At 39.4% G+C, this 20721-nt stretch overlaps 2 protein-coding genes across 2 annotated transcripts; one reads left to right on the top strand and one right to left on the bottom strand.

The window, feature by feature from the left end:
- Positions 1-779: 779 nt before the first annotated feature.
- LOC139717965 (late histone H2B.L3-like) lies at positions 780-1273 on the bottom strand. Its single transcript, XM_071629450.1, has one exon. It carries the CDS (start codon positions 1221-1223, stop codon positions 852-854), a length of 372 nt encoding a protein of 123 aa, XP_071485551.1. The 5' UTR covers positions 1224-1273; the 3' UTR covers positions 780-851.
- Positions 1274-1633: 360 nt separating this feature from the next.
- Positions 1634-2524, top strand: LOC139717964 (late histone H2A.L3-like). The gene has a single exon (XM_071629449.1). It carries the CDS (start codon positions 1678-1680, stop codon positions 2056-2058), a length of 381 nt encoding a protein of 126 aa, XP_071485550.1. The 5' UTR covers positions 1634-1677; the 3' UTR covers positions 2059-2524.
- Positions 2525-20721: the final 18197 nt, after the last annotated feature.

The following is a 20721-nucleotide window of genomic DNA, read 5'->3' as shown; positions in this document are numbered from 1 at the left end:
AAAGATGCAAAAGATAATACATGTACGTACTGTAGTACGTAAATCACATCCTTCTTGTGTACATGTATTTTGGTTTAGCACTATTCTTTTTGTTTTTGTCTTTGATTAAAATAAAAAGCAGTGTTATATGTGAAGGAGAGCAGGTTTAAGGAGAGGGTTTCATAATACGAAATATGAACGAAGGAAGAGAGATCATAAGTACTTGTATGCGTAAGGAGAATACATTTGCATGTGACAGTGCAATACACAATGAATAGTTGTGGTTGTTGGTGTGCCTGTTTTGTTTATGCGTAGGCCTATGTACTATAGTGATTCTTCACTCTCTACTTTGATCCGTCTTTATTAATATATGTTCAGTGAAGCAGAAGGTATTTTTATACATTCATGTACAATTTGGATGTTGTTAACGGGAACTAGTATTAAGTCTTTGGACTTTTCACCCGAGTGTATGTTTTTTTTTTTCGATGGCAAAATTAAAACCTGATCAATTCGGCAATTGTCATCAATTCAATTCACGTGTTTTTCCTTCGCTAGAGGGAACCACCGGAAACCGAGGATGTATGCGATGATCACCAGATACATTGAAAAAAAAACGATCTTTCACATCCGAAAAAGGCAAACGTTTTCTTGAACAATGTTTTGATATAATATTGTAAAGTTACACCTACTTCGACTAATCCACAAAAATTTAAACATAATCCAGGTACAAAAAGTACAAAAAGTACAAAAGATTTAAAAAAGGCACACAAGACAAGAGTAATCTTTGTTTCTTTCTTGGATATTTGGTGGTCCTAAGAAGGACCGTTTCATGGATGTCAAGAAGTGCACATCCGTAACTCCAACACCAATTTTTACTTGGAGGTGGTGTACTTGGTGACGGCCTTGGTGCCCTCAGACACGGCGTGCTTGGCCAGCTCTCCGGGGAGGAGAAGACGGACAGCAGTCTGGACCTCACGGCTAGTGATGGTCGACTTCTTGTTGTAGTGGGCAAGACGGGAAGCCTCGGCAGCGATGCGCTCGAAGACATCGTTGACGAAGCTGTTCATGATGGACATGGCACGGCTGGAGATACCAGTGTCGGGGTGGACCTGCTTCAGCACCTTGTAGATGTAGATGCCGTAGCTTTCCTTTCGCCTCCTGCGCCTCTTCTTGTCTCCGCTAGGCCTGGGAGCCTTGGCCTTCTTGGAGCCCTTCTTTCCGGCAGCTTGTGCTTTGGGTGGCATGATGTGGTCAGTAGATTTCGATCGAACGAATGTAATGTCACCGCGGTTTCACTCCTATTTATATGGCAAGGGCCTCCCCAGCGCGGCTGCAAGTGCATCGTATATGGTAATAAGGTGTTCAGCGACACGCATGTAGACCAATCATACTGAAGCATTCGTAAGAGCAGCCGCCGTCTCACCCACTTCATTATGCGAAGCGGAGTGCACGCACCGTCGAGCGACGCTCATTTGCATAGTATCTATACACTGTTATACCGACGGACCTTGCTCCCAGCGTAAAATGCAAAATAAGTGCGATCGCCAGCAGCGACGTTGCTGATTGGTGCGCTGTGAATCCCTACCAGTGCATTGGATCCTCTCCGGGAGTATATATAGCTTGATCGCTGTAGTCGGGATAGTGCATACACTTTCTGCTTCAATTCTTCGTACTCCGTACACTCAAACGCAACTCATCATGTCAGGACGTGGTAAAGGTGCAGGAAAGGCCCGTGCTAAGGCCAAGAGCCGATCTGCCCGAGCAGGTCTTCAGTTCCCCGTCGGTCGTGTTCACCGATTTCTCCGCAAGGGAAACTACGCCGAGCGAGTTGGTGCAGGTGCTCCAGTCTACCTGGCCGCCGTCTTGGAGTACCTCGCCGCTGAAATCCTCGAGTTGGCTGGCAACGCTGCCCGTGACAACAAGAAGACGAGGATCATCCCCCGTCATCTTCAGCTCGCCGTCCGCAACGACGAGGAGTTGAACAAGCTCCTCAGTGGAGTGACCATCGCCCAGGGTGGTGTGCTGCCAAACATCCAGGCCGTGCTCCTCCCCAAGAAGACCGCCAAGGCTGCCAAGTAAACTTCTGGGCGTCATTCAGCTTGAAACAGCTGCTTCAAACGGCTCTTATCAGAGCCACCAAGTACCCAAGAAAGAATCTGAAGAGTTCACTCAGTCGAGTTGTCTGTATATTATCATTAAGTACCCGTATCATGCTTTTTATAAACTCATGTCGGGTTATATGTATTTGTTGTGTACTGTAAACTCTAGATCTTAAAAATAATGGTTACCCACTTGAGGTAAACGTTTAGTTACATGTACGGTAAGACGATAATTTACAATTTCATAATGAAGACTACTTAATTCGGAAGGAACATTTTAAAGGTTAAACCAAAATTCGGCCATGCAATTACGTAATCCACATTTTCACTAAACTTAGATTGATAAGTTTATACTGCACAAAATAATCAGTCCGTATCTCCTGGAGCGTCGAGTTGCAAGTCACAAAATCAAATGAAATTACAATATACATGTACATGTATTTAAAATGAAGCTACACACTAGGTTAGGCCTATCAACAAAAATTGAAATTAGTAAAACCAATCCCTTGATAGAAAAGAACAAATACACACAAGCACACATGCCCCCCCCCCACACATACAAATACCTAAAGAATTAAAAATTTTCATAAAATCAAAACTGCGCTTTCATGTAGTTCAAAGTAGTTGAAATCATGTCTAAAATTTAAGATTAAGTCGAATTTACTCATTCGACTCAATCTTTGAAATAACTTGCTAATAATACTCAAAATCTGGAAAAAGTGAGAGGCCCTATATGTACTGTTTTTTAAAATCAATTTTGATAAACGACACTACATTCTCAACTACATGTACAACAGCCTTTCACAGTGACGGGGGGGGGGGGTAGGGCTGCTGTGCCCATCTTATTTTCATTTTTTTTGTTTGTATGAAAAAAAAAAATCGATCCTTCTAAAAAGGAGAAAATGGCTTTCGAGTGTTCCGCCAAGAGTTTCTTGCCTTTAAGCTGGGGGGGGGGGGGGGGGGGGGGGGGGGTACCACTGACCACTGACCCCAATCAAAAGCATGAATAAAGTACTGTATATGCATGTACGTATGTAAAAAAAAAAAATCATCCAGCGTGGTGAGTCATGCCACGAAGGAACAGGTTTAGTCTGATGTTCAGTATCAATTGCTACGAAGGGCGTTGTCACAATAATAAACCCAAAAATGAATGGTCTAAATGATTCAGTCTAGTCAAATCGACCATCAGTATCTCATGATGAACTAGTCATTTCAAATGCCGTGTCCATACAATATAAGTGACATTCGTAGTTTTGATCACATAAACTTGATCAACATTCGCTGAAAAAATGGAAAAACCTACAAGACGTCGGATGCGTCTCGAAAATTAGACTATTTGCCGTAATGTTGTTTTGTCTGCGAATGTGCGAGCGGACCAGACGATGAACATGAGCTTTGTCCTCGTATAAATCGCAGATGCAGACCTAGTTTATTTGTTATTTACTAACCAATGAGATTAATCTTTTCCCAACAAACTATAACCCTAATCATCTAACGCGCCTCATTTATTTATACAAAAACTCATCGTCATGATAAATCTGATCTGATTTCAGGGTTTGAAAATAGCTGTTTCGCTATTTTTGTCGTGTTTTGGGAAGACTTGTTCCTGAATAGGAGACTATGAAATAATGGTATTTTCGAACCGTTGAGAAAGAGGCGGGAAATACCTCGCGGCGTCGAGTGCAATAGTGCCTCAAGTAAAAAGCACATTTCGAGAAGAGCGAATCTCAAAACAGGAAAGAGAAAACGAGGGAGAAAGGGGAAAACTATCGATTTTGTGAGTCGCTTTTGCGCATTAAATGCGGATTAAATGGACAATATAAATGGGGAAATTGTCGTAGCAGTAAAAATGGAATACAGTCTGAGTGCACAACAAAATGAAGTACAGACGTTTTAAACATTAACTGTCTTTCATTATACGCGTGATTCGAGTTGAAGGCACTCATCATTATACTAGTAGTTTGACTGCCAAAGACTGTTGTTGATATTCATTAAAAAAAATCATCAGATAGATAAGTCTCACATGAGATCTGGGGAAAAAAAGGAAAGAAAAAAGAAAAATATTAGAGATGGGTTTTTGAGGTTTCAAATAATTATATATGGGTTTTTCCCCAATGAATCAGTGACCCTGATCATGATCACACTACAGACAAACAAAAAAGATCATGTGAACTCATGTCTCCTACTGAAGGTACAGTGCACATTATCCATTTATATCACACCTTTCAAATAGAAAAATTATAATATTCTTGATCACGACTTCGTGTGCGATTTTGCTCGTGAGGTTCAACCCCAAGAAGCAAACTTCATTCGAATCCATAATGATAATTCAAAAATCAAAACCATGCAGTATAAGGGTCAATTGCAGAGTATTCTAATGACCAGAAATTTTTGGAGTCAGAAAAGTTTTATAAGGGGTCATCCCACAGCTCGACATTGAAAAAAAAAGGAAAAGGTCCATGAGTTGAGTCATACAGCCCTTCATCAATGATCATGCACTGGTTTACTGCCACTTGGTCTACTATCAGATGGTCTACTTTCCAGTTGGTCTACTATCAATTTCGTCTAATGCCCGTTTGATCTACTTTGCACTTGGTCTAATGCCCAGTTTGGCTACTTACTGTTTCGTCTAATGACCAGATGGTCTAATTGCAGTTTTGTTTCCTTGGACTTTTTCCACTTTGTCGAATAAACTGTGGGTAGGCACCTATTAGACGAAGCTTTGGGCATAGCCCATCTGGAAGTAGACCAACTGGTAATGAGGCTAAGTGGCAATTGGATGAAATGGTCATTAGACGAACTGGTTGTAGACGAAACAGGATTAGACCATGTGGGGTGAGACCAAATGGCTATACCCCTTTCAGTAACTCATGCATTTCTGGCCAGCTCCTGGCCCGAGCTAATTTGGCCCGTGCCAAGCAGTAAAAATTGCGTTCAGTAACTACAGCAGAGCCGCGCTACTTTTACGATGACCCATTCACGAACTCGGCCACGTAAGGGATAACTACCATGGCAACTGAACGCGCGCTCCGGCGGAGGGCATGGCCAGGTAATTGTGACCTTTGACCGTGCAAGAAATTTTGGCCCGAGCCTGGTGCTGCTATCATTCATAAACTCTTCGATTGGCACCAGGGCCGAGCCTGGCCCGTGCCTGGTGCTAGCTTCAGCAGCGCCAAAATAGTCCGCTCCTGGCACGGGCCACTTTGGCCCGACCCATTCATAAACTCAAAATTTTACAACTTAGCTCGGGCCTGGCGCTAGCCAGGGGAGTTACTGAAAGGGGTATTAGACGAAGTGAGAGTAGACCAAGTGATAGATCACCCATACTCTCCCCTTCCCCCTCCCCTCTCCTGCTTGGACAGAAGAATTGGCGGAAAGTTTGAGTGCTAAGAATTTTTACGATTTTTCCCCGATTTTTATTTCGATTTCCCCCCGATATTTCCTTTTTTGAACAGGTCCAAAAAAAGTTGGGGGGGGGGGGGGACTGCAGTCCTCAGCCCCTACCCCCAGTTCCGCGGTCCCTACCACCAATGTCTGTCTTTGGGAACTATAACTGGAGACATCGGCTTGGTCGTGCTTGAAATCAGATGCCCAAACCCTACTAGTGTGTATTATAATCTCTTTCTTGTTTCTATTCACTTGTACCAATCAGCTCTATGCACTTGCCTTTTTTTTTTTTTTGAATTCTCGAAATGACAATGCAACAGACACCTCTAATGTTGAGTGGCGCCCTCTCCGATCAAGCACCGTGAAGCACTCCTTGCGCAAAGCTGGCAGGACACAGATGCTGGGGTCGGTTTTATGAAAGTCTTTCGCTCATGACACACTTACGAGTGACTTCATGAAATGGATCTTACTTCTCTTCGAAAGTCTCTCAGAGCTACATACGAGCGACATTAGCCATTCTGAGATTTATGTAAAGACTTTTGTGTAATGAGCACTGAATAAAATGACTTCATGACGCGGAGCCCTGGGATCCGTTTCATGAAGTCATCACATAAAGGTCTTTACATACATGTATAAATCTCAGAACATGCAGATTGGCCAAAGTTGCTCATAATAATTGTGGCTATGTAGTTAAAAAAAATAAAACTAATTTCATGAAATCTCTCAAAAGTGTTTCTTACGAATCTTATGAGCGAAAATTGAGATGTAGTTTATGTATTCAATTTCTGGAAAATGTTTATAATATACATGTATGCTTTTGTTGGAAATGGAAAAAAAATGAATGAAATGAAGGAATGAAAAGTCTCTCATAAGACTTTCATGAAACGGACCCCTGGACCCTCAAATCAGGGAGGTGGGAAGAAGTTCTCGAGTCAATATTGATCCCTACTGTAATTCAGCCGGTGTTGAGCGCTGATAGTTATGACTAACCATGGGAAGAAACCATTTATCCATGATTGTATCACAATCATGTTAACTCATTACGCAGACTTTGGATGGTGATATTATACAACTGCTATTAGGGCATTGATTTCTTTTTCTCCCTCTATATCAAGTACATGTACCATCCCATGAAGAGGGAGCCGGTACGTTCATTTTCATCAGCATGAAATATTTGAGATTGAATCTGCTAGAAAACAAAGAAAATGATTAGAATATTTTTGTGATATAATTTTCATATCTTTAGTACCATTGAAAAAGATTCTTTTTTTTTTCTCTCTATGTGATGAAGACCTTTTGGAGAAAAAAAACTTCAAAAATGGCGTTTATCTGTATTTGCATATACACTCTCAGTAAATTTACATTAACATTATGCTATTATGTTATATTATACTATAGCATATGATATCATATTACATTATGTTATTTTTCATTATCAATATATATATATATATATATATATATATATATATATATATATATATATATATATATATATATTAATATATATATACATCATGCAAATAAGTATCGGTTGGTCGTTTCTCACCAAGGACAGTTTTATACCTTTGTCTTGCACTTGTAATAAACCCAACCGAAACAACGTGTTTTTTTTTTCTAAGCACATACCACACTTCTTAAAGACAACAAATGTTACAACAGAACCACAAAATACCCATTTTCTAACCATGTTTATCGGATATCAACAGTGATATACTGCTGTTTCAAATCTCGTCGTTACACAGCACTAAGGCAAAACGTCATGATCGTAAAACATAAACAGATACGGCATCAGTACCATTCAAATATCAACATATTACGGAAAAAGGACAAAATATACATAAATTTGGAGATTCGAGATGTTAACGTTATGTTTGTCATGGAGAAGACAAAAACGCATACATTTTCCTAAGAGGACAATATTGATAAAACAGGCATTTATTATTTACATACATATGTATACCGTCATTGCTAATTATACTATCCCAGCCTCTGCATGCGTTGCTATCCTTGTATATTAAAAATACCTTCAATATTGTGAATCATTGTAACAATGAACACATTACAATTTGATGATATTTAGATCACTGAATTGAAATTGAATAAAGCTATCACAATAATACCCATTTCAACCTGAAGACAACATTTTCCCTTAAATTGATTAGCTGTGAAATTCTTCAAAATCGTTAAAAAATTGAGCCTCCATTCTAACAATGATGACACAGCAAAGTATATCACACATTGCAATCAGAAAAAAAGTCAGTTTACGTTATTCTATATTTCAACATTCATATATTGTATTCCTACATGTATAGAGGGCAGTTATAATTTTGCATTCAATATAACAAGCAATCCTTCTGCCAAATTTCTAGAGACACTAAAGTATAACACAACTGTTCTATAATGATGAGAAAAATAAAACAACCAACCCCAAACTGCGCGGAAGCAATTGTCCTTGATCGATATCCTTTAGGCAAGAAAATCATTTAACTTTCACTATCACTCCTTTGATTTTTAAGGGCCATTCATATCCGGAACATCAACTGATTAGAGTTACTTGTAAAATGATAATAAAATGGGATACATTATTAAATATCGCAGTGAGCTAAATCATTAACACCACATTTTCTATCCGGACTTAGATTTGGTTTACGATCACTACCTGTATATACTTTTGTAAGTTCTTGGGGCTCAATTTCATTTTCTTTTTTCAATTCAATTCAAACTTTATTTCATTTTTCGAAAAGAACATAAACATTTCACTTTCTTTGGTAACAGAGAATAAGGTTACATATAATCAAAATAAAGTAAAATTGAAAAAAATACATAATTGTAGAACCTTGGGGTAACAAATAATGTTGTAATGAAAATTGACTGAAGTGATATAGACGATATAACATTACACAAAATATTTTAAAAATGGATATGAAAGCAAATCTTGCCGCAATGGCAAGTGTCATGGTAACGACATGAATCCCGTTTTCCAATTGGCTGTAAATTGCTACAAGAAGTTGCCATTCCAGCAGGAATTACTAATATAACATCTTGTATGAAATGAGATCCTATGTGGTTTTGATGTCGACAGCTTTTAGTCATATCAAGCTTTTACCGAGGACGAACACGCAACTATAGCATTTGAAATTACTGCGCTGTACATACGAAACATATTTTTCAAACATTCAGCAGGTAGATTCTTATCACAACGGACTTTTCTATTGCACTATAATAACCTTAACTTCATATCATCGTCAGTTTGGAACTAGAAAGGTGTGTCAATTCGACATATTATTTTCACTTTTCTAGCATAATGAAAGGGCACTTGACTTCGATCTTTTCAGAAAGCAGGGGGGAATGATATTACGAATATGTCAATAACAAGTCAACGGAAAGTGTCCTTTTCATGAAGTGTTAGCAGTCCTCTTATCCATCGAAGACGGCACCAACATTTTAAAAATTCATAACTTTTGAACGGATTGTTTGACTTTCCTCAAACTTTCATTGATGTGTTCACTTGTTTTGGTTTTGATTTTCTTCAGTGACTTTCCATCTTATTTGTACGGATTGTTCGACTTTCCTCAAACTTTCACTGATGTGTTCACTTGTTTGGGTTTTGGTTTTCTTCAATGACTTTCCATCTGACCATCATTACCACCATTCTATACGGTTCGAAAAAATGACAGAAATACTCATCTTAAACTGACTTTCTTTGTGACCTTCAACATGAGATGAGACAATATCAACCCATTTACAGCCGACGGAAACTACAGTGTGTCGAAATTAATGCCGTGAAAAAGTCTCAACCGTGCAGTCTGAAGACGTGTTATGGTTCCATCTCATTTTGTTGCGATTAATTGATAATCTAGATATTGTATTGTTGACATTATGGAAGGTAGAAGTATAATCATTTGCAGGAAATATTGTGTCGCACGTACGTGCAGATTCACACACTCTATATTGAATTCCATTAGTATCATCGCCTTTGAAATAATTCTTACGGTCATCACTTATTTCCGCCAAAGATGCGGATGAAATAATGCGGTAACTAACATGCTTACCATTGGTAGTAATTTACAAAAACAGTAAAGAAATCCGCTATAGATATCCGTACCATGTGATGGCTTGAGACAGTAATTGCAGTTCAGCATAAAAATAACGTGCATATGGATTGATTATCACCTCGTCAAATTGGGAGAAAATCATTCGTTTTCGCGCGACACGTCATTCTGTCATCTGAGAAGACATGAATGTTACACACTAGATTATTTCTTTAGGTTGGGGCGTCCCCCGTTAAAATCTTTCACTATTTTCAAAACCAATGGCTATAGACAATGCTATACGATTCAGAGTGATCACCATTAGTCACTGCGTCACTGGAGAGGCTCCGTTTTAAGTCAGTAAAAATAGGTACCAGTCAATGATTTGACACAAGGTGCATCGTCTCATTGCGTTGCTGTACGACATTATGTTTTGGTTTATATGGAAGTATGTTAGCTTTTCCGAACGCTATACTGCCAGTGAAGTATTGTTGATCTTTGTTGTGTTTGCTTGTTGTCCTCTCGGCCTCGGTCAGTTTCTTGAACTACTCTTGATCAACTTTGTAGATGTTCTTGTTGTTTGTATCGTATGTCGCTTCAAAACAACATCGGCAGTGGTTAGGACACAGTCCACCGGAAGCTCTTACACCTTCAGGTCGACGATTCAACAGCGATCGCCAAGGGGGCGATTGCCGCACGATACGCGATCGATATGGAGCACTAAACCAAGCCTCTCGCTTGGAAGGCATGGCAGCTACCTTAGGCATTTTAACAGGTGGTGGTCGTGGAAGTACATATGTCGGCTTTTCAGGGCTGCTATGACCTGATGAAAAGTCAGTGTTAGTAGTGCTACTGCTGCAACTTGATCTTTCAGAACAAACTGACTTAGCGCGAGAGCTCATGGTTGCAAGGCGAGTAGTTAGACTTGGAGTGTTCACTCTGTCTCCGTAGCTATCAAGATCCCTCACAGAAGCAGACGATGCACGAGACTTGTCACCACGGATCGTACTACGGCAAGCGCGTTCGTATGCGCGTTGCATCTGTCGGCGTGACGACAAATTCAACGTCCGCGCAGTGATGTTGAGAGACGAGTTGGACCCAAGGGCGTAAGGATCGAAGTAAGAATTTGCGCTTATTGAACGGGAAGGGTATACCCCTGGCTTAACGTAGGTGGTACTTTGGTGGTAGGTTCCTTGCCCATCGTTCAGTTTGTTCACCATTTGAATCCATTCCGTCTCGCACTGTGGCATGAAGTAATTCCGGCGACCCGAAGGGTTTCGTGCCAGCAGAGGTTGCGGATGAACAGTGATGCGCATGTAGTCCCTGTCGACAATGCTCTCTGTCATGGGATGATCAATTGTTAGATGATAATCATTCTTATACTGAAGTGACGTCACTTTGCAATTTTTCTGAATGCCTGCCATGGTGTGTGTTGCGTGAAGTCCTACCAACGTCCAGCAGAAATTCGTTCAAGTGACGGCCTTAAGTGCCTTTGCAGAGGAAGATTGGAGTTGTGAATATCATGGTGCCTGTAAAAAACAAACAAAAACACAAACATAGATGCAGATATATGATCAGCATTAAATGAAATGCCACTCCCTATACATGCAAGTTGACAAAATGGAATAGAACGAAGTACAGAACAGAAGGACTGTCGTTAGAAATAATAAAGATATGAATAATAAAGACATGAACTTTTACAGTTTCAGATATTTTCTTTAAACAGTGATACTCGCACGATGAAATATGCAAATTCAATGAGGTGACAATGTTATTGTCCTGTATAAGTCTCTCACCATTAATCTGAACACCAATCTACATCAAATTATGTTGTTGTTTAGTGAAATGATAAAGAGCACACTGCATCATTTGAATTTAGAATGGTTACATCCTATAAAGCAACAATGACTGTTGAGGGGAAGTGCAATGGGTTGAGTTGTTGAATCATTGGCTAAAACTGTTACTTTTATATGACATATTATTTAAACCAACGAGAGAGGTGAGCTCAATGACATCACTGCCTTGTAAATTTACATTCTAATACATTTATCACCGTCTCATGAAACATATCAATCCTTTGAATGTTATATATATCTGATGTCTCCCATTTTCATGAAAATAATCCAAATTTCTTAGGTTTCTTTTTTAATTTACCTTATAGAGTTTCAACATGAGTACACCTTGACAGAACATCATAATCAGACGATACAAAGATCCACCAAGTTCTTGTCAGTTTTAAGTAATTCTCAAAGGGGGTTAACCTTGATAGGTCAATATCTTTTGCTAATTCCCAACATCTGCTGCGCTTTCTTGTGTCAGATGACATGATGTCATCTGACCTTATTTCCATCTATTTTGTGTAATATTTCGAGTTGTAATTTACTTATTTTTTAGCGTAAAATATGACATGTATGCTGTATTTCTGTTTATGCAAAAATCGTTTAAAGATGTGAAATGAACTTGAAACTTGAGTATACTGTGTGTGAAAGAACGAGAAAGAGGCTCCGACCTCATTGTGATATCACTATACCTAAAAGATTTACAGAAAGACATAACACAGCTCAGAACGCAAACATAAAATGATATTTCATTCCGAATAGAAATTTAGTTGGAAACATAAGCGGAATATTTCTACATCTGTTTCCTTTACTTACAGATGCCATGATCCATGATAAAGATCACAAAAATGATGGTTATATAGTCATATAATCATAATCATTATTCATCTTATTGATAACCTTTTCAGTTTTGGCGCTGTTCTTCCCGACGGGCCCTATCTGTCATTATTACGTGATGATTTGATATTAGCCAGCTATAATCGAGGTCTTGTAGATTTTACGTAAGTTCGAGCACAGCGTTTGCCTTCATTCCCGTGGACTTTGATATATATATGTTAACGATTTGTTATCTACATGATTATAGCTCTTTCGAGATATACTATAACATTAATTCAACAGCAGCGAATTAAGCCAACAAACTACATTCCTACACACTATAGATGATAATGATTATATCATATAGATTTAATTTCACTTCATTTCACTGTATTGGTTTCCTATATCGAATTTACATAAAAATAAATCATCACAAACTAACACTAGCTGAACACTGACAACTTTGCATTTGCATTATTACTTGATATGATGTGGACGAAAGATCAACGTCGCTATCACAAATTGGCACTATGATGTGTCCCATATTTGAGGAGGTATTAAATGAAAACTGTGTGACACCATTGTGTCACAATTCATCTTAAATGAAATGAAGCATTATGTGTGGCTATAACCTAGCATATCACACGTCTGTATTCTTGAGAAATAAAGTACAAAATAAATTCTGTTTGGTTCAAACTCACTTTATCAGATTTCTTTTTTATGGGGGGGGGGGGGTCCAAGACTTAGCCTGACTACTGACATTAAGTGGTTTGTTGTATAGGACAAATCCTTCACTTGGTGAAAAGAGTTTTAGCATTGCTGTTTTAAGTGTGGTATAGAGTGTCCTGTACATTGCTATAATTTATCAGATATAGTCCCACCCTTACTGCTCCTAATGCTCCTCAAAATATGTAGAGTAATGTACACATGGAACGTGTATTTTGGGCAATCGCTGTGGCACTTTACAGCTTACAGCAACTAAGTCTAATAGTAATAATGTTCCGATCGTTATTACGGTCATATCATCTTTTTAATGGATTTTTATCAGAGCATATAAAGACAAGTAAAATGGAAACTCCTTCCGAATGGTCGCTTAGTTTGAACAAACGTTCTGCAGAAACTCCATAAACACTTGCCTCTGATCAAGCCGACATGAAAAGGAAAATTGCAAGCCCGTTCGCTGTGGTCTTACCTAGCTGTCTGCTATATGGTGCTGCTAGTGGGATAGAGTATTCCAACATCCATATACGCATGAAAAGCTACTCCACCTTTCCAGGATCAACGACTATGCATCGTGCGTATAATAGTGAAGGAACGATCCAAAGGTACGGCTCCACGACCGGGAACTAACTCAAAGAAAATGTTTCATGGGTGCAGGCAACAACAATCAACCCGACAACATTACGGTTTACTCATTGTTGTGTTGACAATATGAATAACGGCACGCATTCCTGTCTGGCACCTCACTTAGCAGACCAGCATCTGCAAGGTAAATATGACGAATCGGTGACTGGCATAATCCCAAACATGTCAAAGCGATTTCTTAGTAATATTTGGGTGCTCCAAGCACACACAGGTGGTCACGTTCAGCTAGCATGGAAGATCGAAGCGAGAAGTCAAATATTGACATGGTTACCACTATTACATGTAGACTATAATGTCTTGACCTCGTGTACCTGAATCGATAAACATGAAAGACAACCACACGACACAATCCGAACATGACGCACCCCGCCCTTTTCTCTCAAAGCCATGGCATGCAAACATAATATTCTAATAAATGACTTTCACCGAGGTGATCAATTGTCTACAGCGTCAAGTACCTCATATTCCTAATTGCACTGGCCTCTATTGTGATACTAGTAATGATATCACCACTTCACGCGTGACCATGACCTTGTTAATACCACCTACATCATTAACACTTCATTGCAAGTGGCTGTAGGAAAGAAGTTGAAAGGTAAGCTAAGCAAATTTAATTCAGTCGCCACTTACACCACGAGATCAGCAGCCGATCGCTTCATGTTGGTCGACAAGGACACGCCTTTGCCTCTCGGTGTCAACCTCAAATCGATGAGAAAAGTGAAAAGCTTGTAGTAAAACCCCATTCATGAAGGCTTCAAGCGGTCCTTCAGGGGATATTGGATTGCATTGGGCTCTTCCGACTAATTCACTAGCCGGTCCTGGTTTTGTTTTGGTCATTGTAGATGCCCAAGAAAGGACTATACCCGGAATCTCACGCTCCAATCTTCGACACCTGAAACAATAACAATGACAGGAAAATGGTGGATGGAACCTGAAGCAGAGCCAAGAGCACAAGGCAATTCGGAAAGCAGGCCCCGGCTTTTGAGACCACTGTCTCTATCTCTTTGGGTCCCTGGTTCGATCCCACTGGCAGCAGCGTGTAACTTCCTTTACCCATACCACTTTTGCCTGTATACTTAACAGGTCCTGTGGTCTTTTAACTTCAAAGAGAAATATTTTATTTGATTCCTCCTCGTTTTCTAGGTTATGATGCTGCGTCCCATGTTAATGACATGAAACTGTTTTGTTATACGCGATGTGGTTCCCTTAGTGCCTTTAGAAAACAATTACTGTTTGAGAGATAAATGAAACAAAAAGCTTTCTGCCTTCAAAATAGCAACTTACCAAATTTTGTTAACAAGTGTGAAACCTCAAATCGAACGTTTTGCACCAGATCGTGCAATTTGCGTGAAAAAGGTAGGCCTATATGTATTTATATGTATGTATACATATCGTTGAACTGATGAAACTATGACCTTTATTACGACATTAGCTATAATGTCTGAAAAGACTGTCCACTTTCCATTGTTTATAGGGAGATGTACATTCTTGTTCCTCCCCTGTGATTCATTTAGATTTCAGTTCTACGTGCCATTTGACGAAGTACTTATATTTTCGACCATAGATCAATTTTCCCATTAGCAACGCTTGTTGTCCAATGTCATGGAATCATGTTGTTTTCCCGGCACAAAACTTACCAGACTTGACTGAATAGGTCATTGAGAAGTTCCCTGCAGCTAGCTGCTACCACTCAATGTAATGCCAGCCTCCAGCCACACTGATGTTTTGCATCTAACGAGTGCTCATTTTGGTTACATTATAAACTGTTCGTGACAAAAGATCGTCACTCGCCTTATGCTCCTCGATCTTTTCGTTGTCGACATGATTTGAAAAGAAGTGGCCCTCAACACATGAGACAAAATGCAGGAAAGACCCATTTGCTGCCAGCGTTGTGTCTCCATAGCAACGCAATAAGCCCAGGTGGTCTGAGTACAAAGCGACGTGTGTTATGTAGGTATGAGGAATAAGTGACATATTGATAGTAACTGCCCTCACTAAGCGTCGTCAATTAATATAATGATCACAGTATCATGCGATCACGTTCTGTTCCAAAAGTCCCGTTATGGATCTGGCTTTAGTGCTGTAAATGTAATTGATTGTACCAACATTTACAGGGAAAATTATTAGGACGGAATAAGATCACTATATAGAAACAATGACGGGGGAGGGGGTGGCAAAGAGCGAGTACGTTCGCTGCAAAAGACCGTATAAGTTGAGCATGAACAGTGTTATGTACTGAATTTTCACCTCCATGCTCTCATTTCCTTTCTCTTACACATTTCTCCTCTTTTTCTTTTTTTTTTTTTTCTCCTTGAACTTCTCTTCTTGCTTCTCCTATACCCCATCTTGTCTAGTTCTTGTTCTTCTCCTTATAGGCCTATAATGATTTTATTCAATTGGCCTGAACATCGTGAAAATTGTGATTATCTTCATGATTATCAACCTTCTGTATTTCAACGTATATAAGTAGTAAGGTTTGTTACTTTTATCTCAACAGTTGTCTACATTGTCACGTCTATGAACATGCTCAAGTGTCATTCACGTGAGTTACTTCCTGTCAACATTTAGACGTCAGCAAAGAAGAAAAGATAATTATGTTGGATGCATTGTGGAATCATATGACTAGCACAGATATGTAGACCCCGACGTTGAAGAAACGTTAACATTCTTCGACATTTTCTTTCCACAAATTTCATCTGTTACACAATATGGATATCATACTCTTGCCTGATTCTCATTGATACATAATGAATTATTTCACAGCCATAAATCAGTAGTGACAAACTGCCCGTCGAACTCGCATCTGCACTCCAGGAAAACACAAACAAACAAACAAACAAACAAACAAACAAACAAAGGAACAAAAACCAACCACAAATTGTCGCAATGACTGTACAACCAGCTCCAACGTCTCTCTTCCTCTCTCACTTACACAAGATTAGACTGTTGCTCAGTTTTAGATTGCTGCTACATTCTTCACGAGAATGCTAGTCAGAGAAATCAGCAGCAAACTCCTCAAAAACCATCGGTGACTACCACAAGAAACCACTTTCCATCCGCATAAGCAACAAACACAGCAAAAAGCGAGAAAAAGGTCAAACCTGACCAAAAAAAGAAGGTCCCCTCAAAGTTGAACAAGAGCACTGCAGATGGCAATTGTATCTAAAACGTGATATTACAGAGGATACAAAGTTGATTGAGGAGAAGAAGATGTTATTGTAAGATTGACGTATGTTAACCTGAATCGACCATATTCGACTTGACTTGCAGAGATTGTATCCGTGTACCAAAATCCCGGTGAGCTGTGGGAGCAGGACCATTGTTGAAGCCCTTTATTATTGTTTGCAGGTAACCACGGCCGAAAAAAGTAAGAACAATAGCGACTTACCGATTATGACGAATGTGTGCGAGCTCATGATTTTGGGACCTTTTACTAGGTGAATGTTACTCCTATCAGAAGATCGAGCGAACCTCCAAGACAGCCGTCACCAAGCCTATGCCACGGCATGCAGTTTTTAAACAAGGAATATATTAATATCCATCATGGTGTCTTTTCTCAAGAGCGCTTTCTCCATGCGCGATCTTACCGACCCCTTGATTACTTTACTCGCGCCTTCTGTAATTACACCCGTTTTGTTCTACTTCAAGCGTGATATTTAGTCAGGCAGGCAGCCCTGAGGCTGGTAAACAATGGCGGATCGATTCTTAGGTCAACAAAATTGATCCCTATTCCGCTTTGGCCTTAAAGAGGGTCCTTAACCCAGTCATTTCCAAAGGCGAGACTGTTACGCGCGATGGTAATAGAATTCAGAGGTTGTTGTAGCTCGGAGAGGGTTAGGCGCAGGATTAATTTACCATTATGAAGAAATATCTCAAGTATAATAGGGCACACACACATGCAAACTATGTTTGCTTGTCGTAGCTTTACGTCAATCTTCCATAATGTGTATGCGAAATGTCACCATATAGCTGTAATGTCATCGCACGGACTTTTCACAAACACACTCTCACACACATACACGCACACACACACATACACACACACACACGCACACACACACACACACACACACACATACACACACATGACAGTGGAAACATTAAGCAAATTTATGCATCCTTTTTTTTCTCGAATGGTTATGTAGGAAATCGGACAAAGTATAAGAGAATGCATGACAAGTGAATGTCGGTGAGTAATGGATCAAAGACAATAATCAACTATTATGACAAAATCAGTGATAATTAAACTTGCTCATGACATACAAAGACATACAGGTACATGAAAAAAAAAGTGTTATGTAAACATTTCATATTTCGAAGTACAAGCGGAGGAGGCCGTCATTACTAAGCACTATATACTTGACGGGATGACGATCTCGGAGTGACAGAGTACATAGGAAAATTCTAAATTCTAATCGGAACTGAATGAGCAACGGCAAAAGAAAAAAAATCTCTTCAACCGCTAGTTATACATGCACAAAATTTGAAGCATCAAGGTTTTTACAAGCCTCCAACAAACTTACTTTCTTTCACATGATTTACCGTATTCATCAAGAAATAATGATAATCATGATTTAAAAGAGCATAAAAAGTACAGGAATAGACTCGGGTTTCTTATTACACCCATATTCATGCATGGCGGTCGTGAATGTCAGTACATGTATAAGTAATAATACCATCACTCTTACCAAGAATGTGTCTGTTTATAGTGAAAGTATTCAGTTCATTTCACATTTATTTCATTTTTTGAGGAAAACATATACATAGTCACTTTCTTTCCTAACAGAGAATAAGGTAAAAGAGAAACTGTGGAATGAAAAGAGTATTCAATTGTGAAACCTTCCAGTGATGATACATTGTAATGGATACTGAGTATATAGACCTCAAGGCCCATGCACGTTTACGACTTTTCGAGACGTCCAGCGCCACTGCATTTCTCATGATACACGGTACTGTGCCATTAATTTTGCTCGATGTCAATAAATTGGAGAGGTGATCAGCTTACATAGCTCAAGTTCTTCCTGACTTCTTCGCTATGAATATGAATGTAAGTATAGATAAGCGCAGGCTATATGATTAATGTTCACAGAAAAAGTTACCAGAAGTTCAGAACATGGCCCAAAACTTTTTTTCGCGACTTACCAACTTCTTTCTCAGGAGTCAGGACACCAATTAAGAGACACCAAAAACATTGTGATAATACGTTGCCAATAGGAAAGACAAATGACTACATGTTGCACTCGTTTCTGTGTATATTAGACCAGACGGCATAATTTTATGCCCATTCAAAAAAAAAAAGCATTTTAATGACAGGTCTAATTGGCAATTGGTGTTACTGCAAACCGAAGCTGTTGTGTACATGCTAGAACCAATTTTGATATCCGCTGCACATTTATTAGCTACTCCAAGTAGAAACCCCCCCCCCCCCCCAAACCCCAAAACACAAAACAAAAACACCTCAAAGGTATTTCCCCTGCCTGTCTTCATGGCTATATTGGTATAGCTATACAATTCCGAATCGCAACAATAATCATGAGGCATACGTAGTAGAACTGCGTATTTTCACTGAAATTATTTCAGACTTCTTGCTCTAAAGGAAAAAAGAACACAGTGCAATGCATTTCTTTTTCCTTTCGTTTTTGTTCGTTTGTTACTTTTTAAAAAACCTTTTTCTTTTATGTTTTAGGGGTTATGAACTGTACGTGTATAAGGCACTTTGGGCACCGAGGTGTAAGGTAAACTGGACATAGCGCTTTTCCAATTTTCAACGTACCAGTGATTATCATCGTGGTATCACTGACATTGGTGTGGCATTTCTGAGTGAATTCAACACTCTTCCATACTGTTGAACCTTGAATGTGTGAACTTTCTGATACGAAGGAAATAAACGCGAAACATTAACATTTACTGCGACGTCATTATAAAAAGAAACCCCCACACAACTAACGATTCTTGATCTAAAGGAAAGAATGATGTGCACATAATTGGTGAAGTTATTATGAGAAAATGTTCCGCTGACATCTGAGCAAAGTTGTACAAAAAGGAAAATACTAATCGATTAAATGCAAGGAGATTGTGTGTTATGGCGAGCAGTGGCACTTCAAATGTAACAATAACAGACATGACAGACTCCATGGTGGACTCACAGAACTGTGGGTGGACTATGTATGACAAAATCCGTAGAGGGCGCCAGATATAGTGTGCCCAGAACCTTCTAGTCTCTGACTTTGCCCATGCAGACTTTGCCAGTAAAGGACAAGTCCACCTTCCCAGTCACGTGGACTTAGTGAATGCAGCAATGTTAGTAGAACACAGCAGTGAAAGTTTGGGGAGAATATGACAATCCGTTCGAAACTTATGAATTATTTTTAAAGTATCTGCGCAGTTACTGCTGGATGAGAAGGCTACTACAGTGTATAATGTCATATGCGTAGAACAATATAAGGAAGATATAAAGAGAATCTCTCAAAATTATATTTTTTGAAAAAACTACACATTTCAATTGTTCATTCAAGGACAACTACCTTCCTTGAATCTCACAACATCATATCTGACTCCCAATTTGGCTTTAGAGAAAAACATAACACAACTCATGCCATTCTAAGTTTAATAAATACCATATCAGCTTCAATCGAAATATCCTGTAATATAGTCTGGGTGCCAAAGCCACTTTTTGGGCCTAACCTTGTTTTACCGTCCACCCAATGTTTTTTGATGGTTTTACCCTATTTCGGGGGTGCTGAATCCGAATCTGGATGATGCAACTCTTGCATCCTTGAGGGTTTTGAGATATTCAAGATGGCCGCCAAAATGGCCGTCAAAACCGGAAATTCCCACGTATTTCCTTCTAAATGGTGAGATATTGAAAACAATTGATGGATTTACCCTGTTTCGAGGGTGCTGAATCCGAATCTGGATGATGCAACTCTTGCATCCTTGCGGATTTTGAGATATTCAAGATGGCCGCCAAAATGGCCGCCAAAACCGGAAATTCCCACGTATTTCCTTCTAAAAGGTGAGATATTGAAAACAATTGATGGTTTTACCCTATTTCGAGGGTGCTGAATCCGAATAGTGAATGATGCAACTCTTGCATCCTTGAGGATTTTGAGATATTCAAGATGGCCGCCAAAATGGCCGCCGAAATGGCTGCCAATTAAAACGAGATATTCTGATGTATTTCCTTCTAAATGGTGAGAGATT

Source organism: Diadema antillarum, unplaced genomic scaffold (genome assembly GCF_040938485.1).
Source record: "Diadema antillarum isolate AM-2024a unplaced genomic scaffold, OU_Dant_1.0 scf00000086, whole genome shotgun sequence".
NCBI lineage: Eukaryota > Metazoa > Echinodermata > Echinoidea > Diadematoida > Diadematidae > Diadema > Diadema antillarum.
This window is presented reverse-complemented; position numbering and strand designations above follow the sequence as displayed.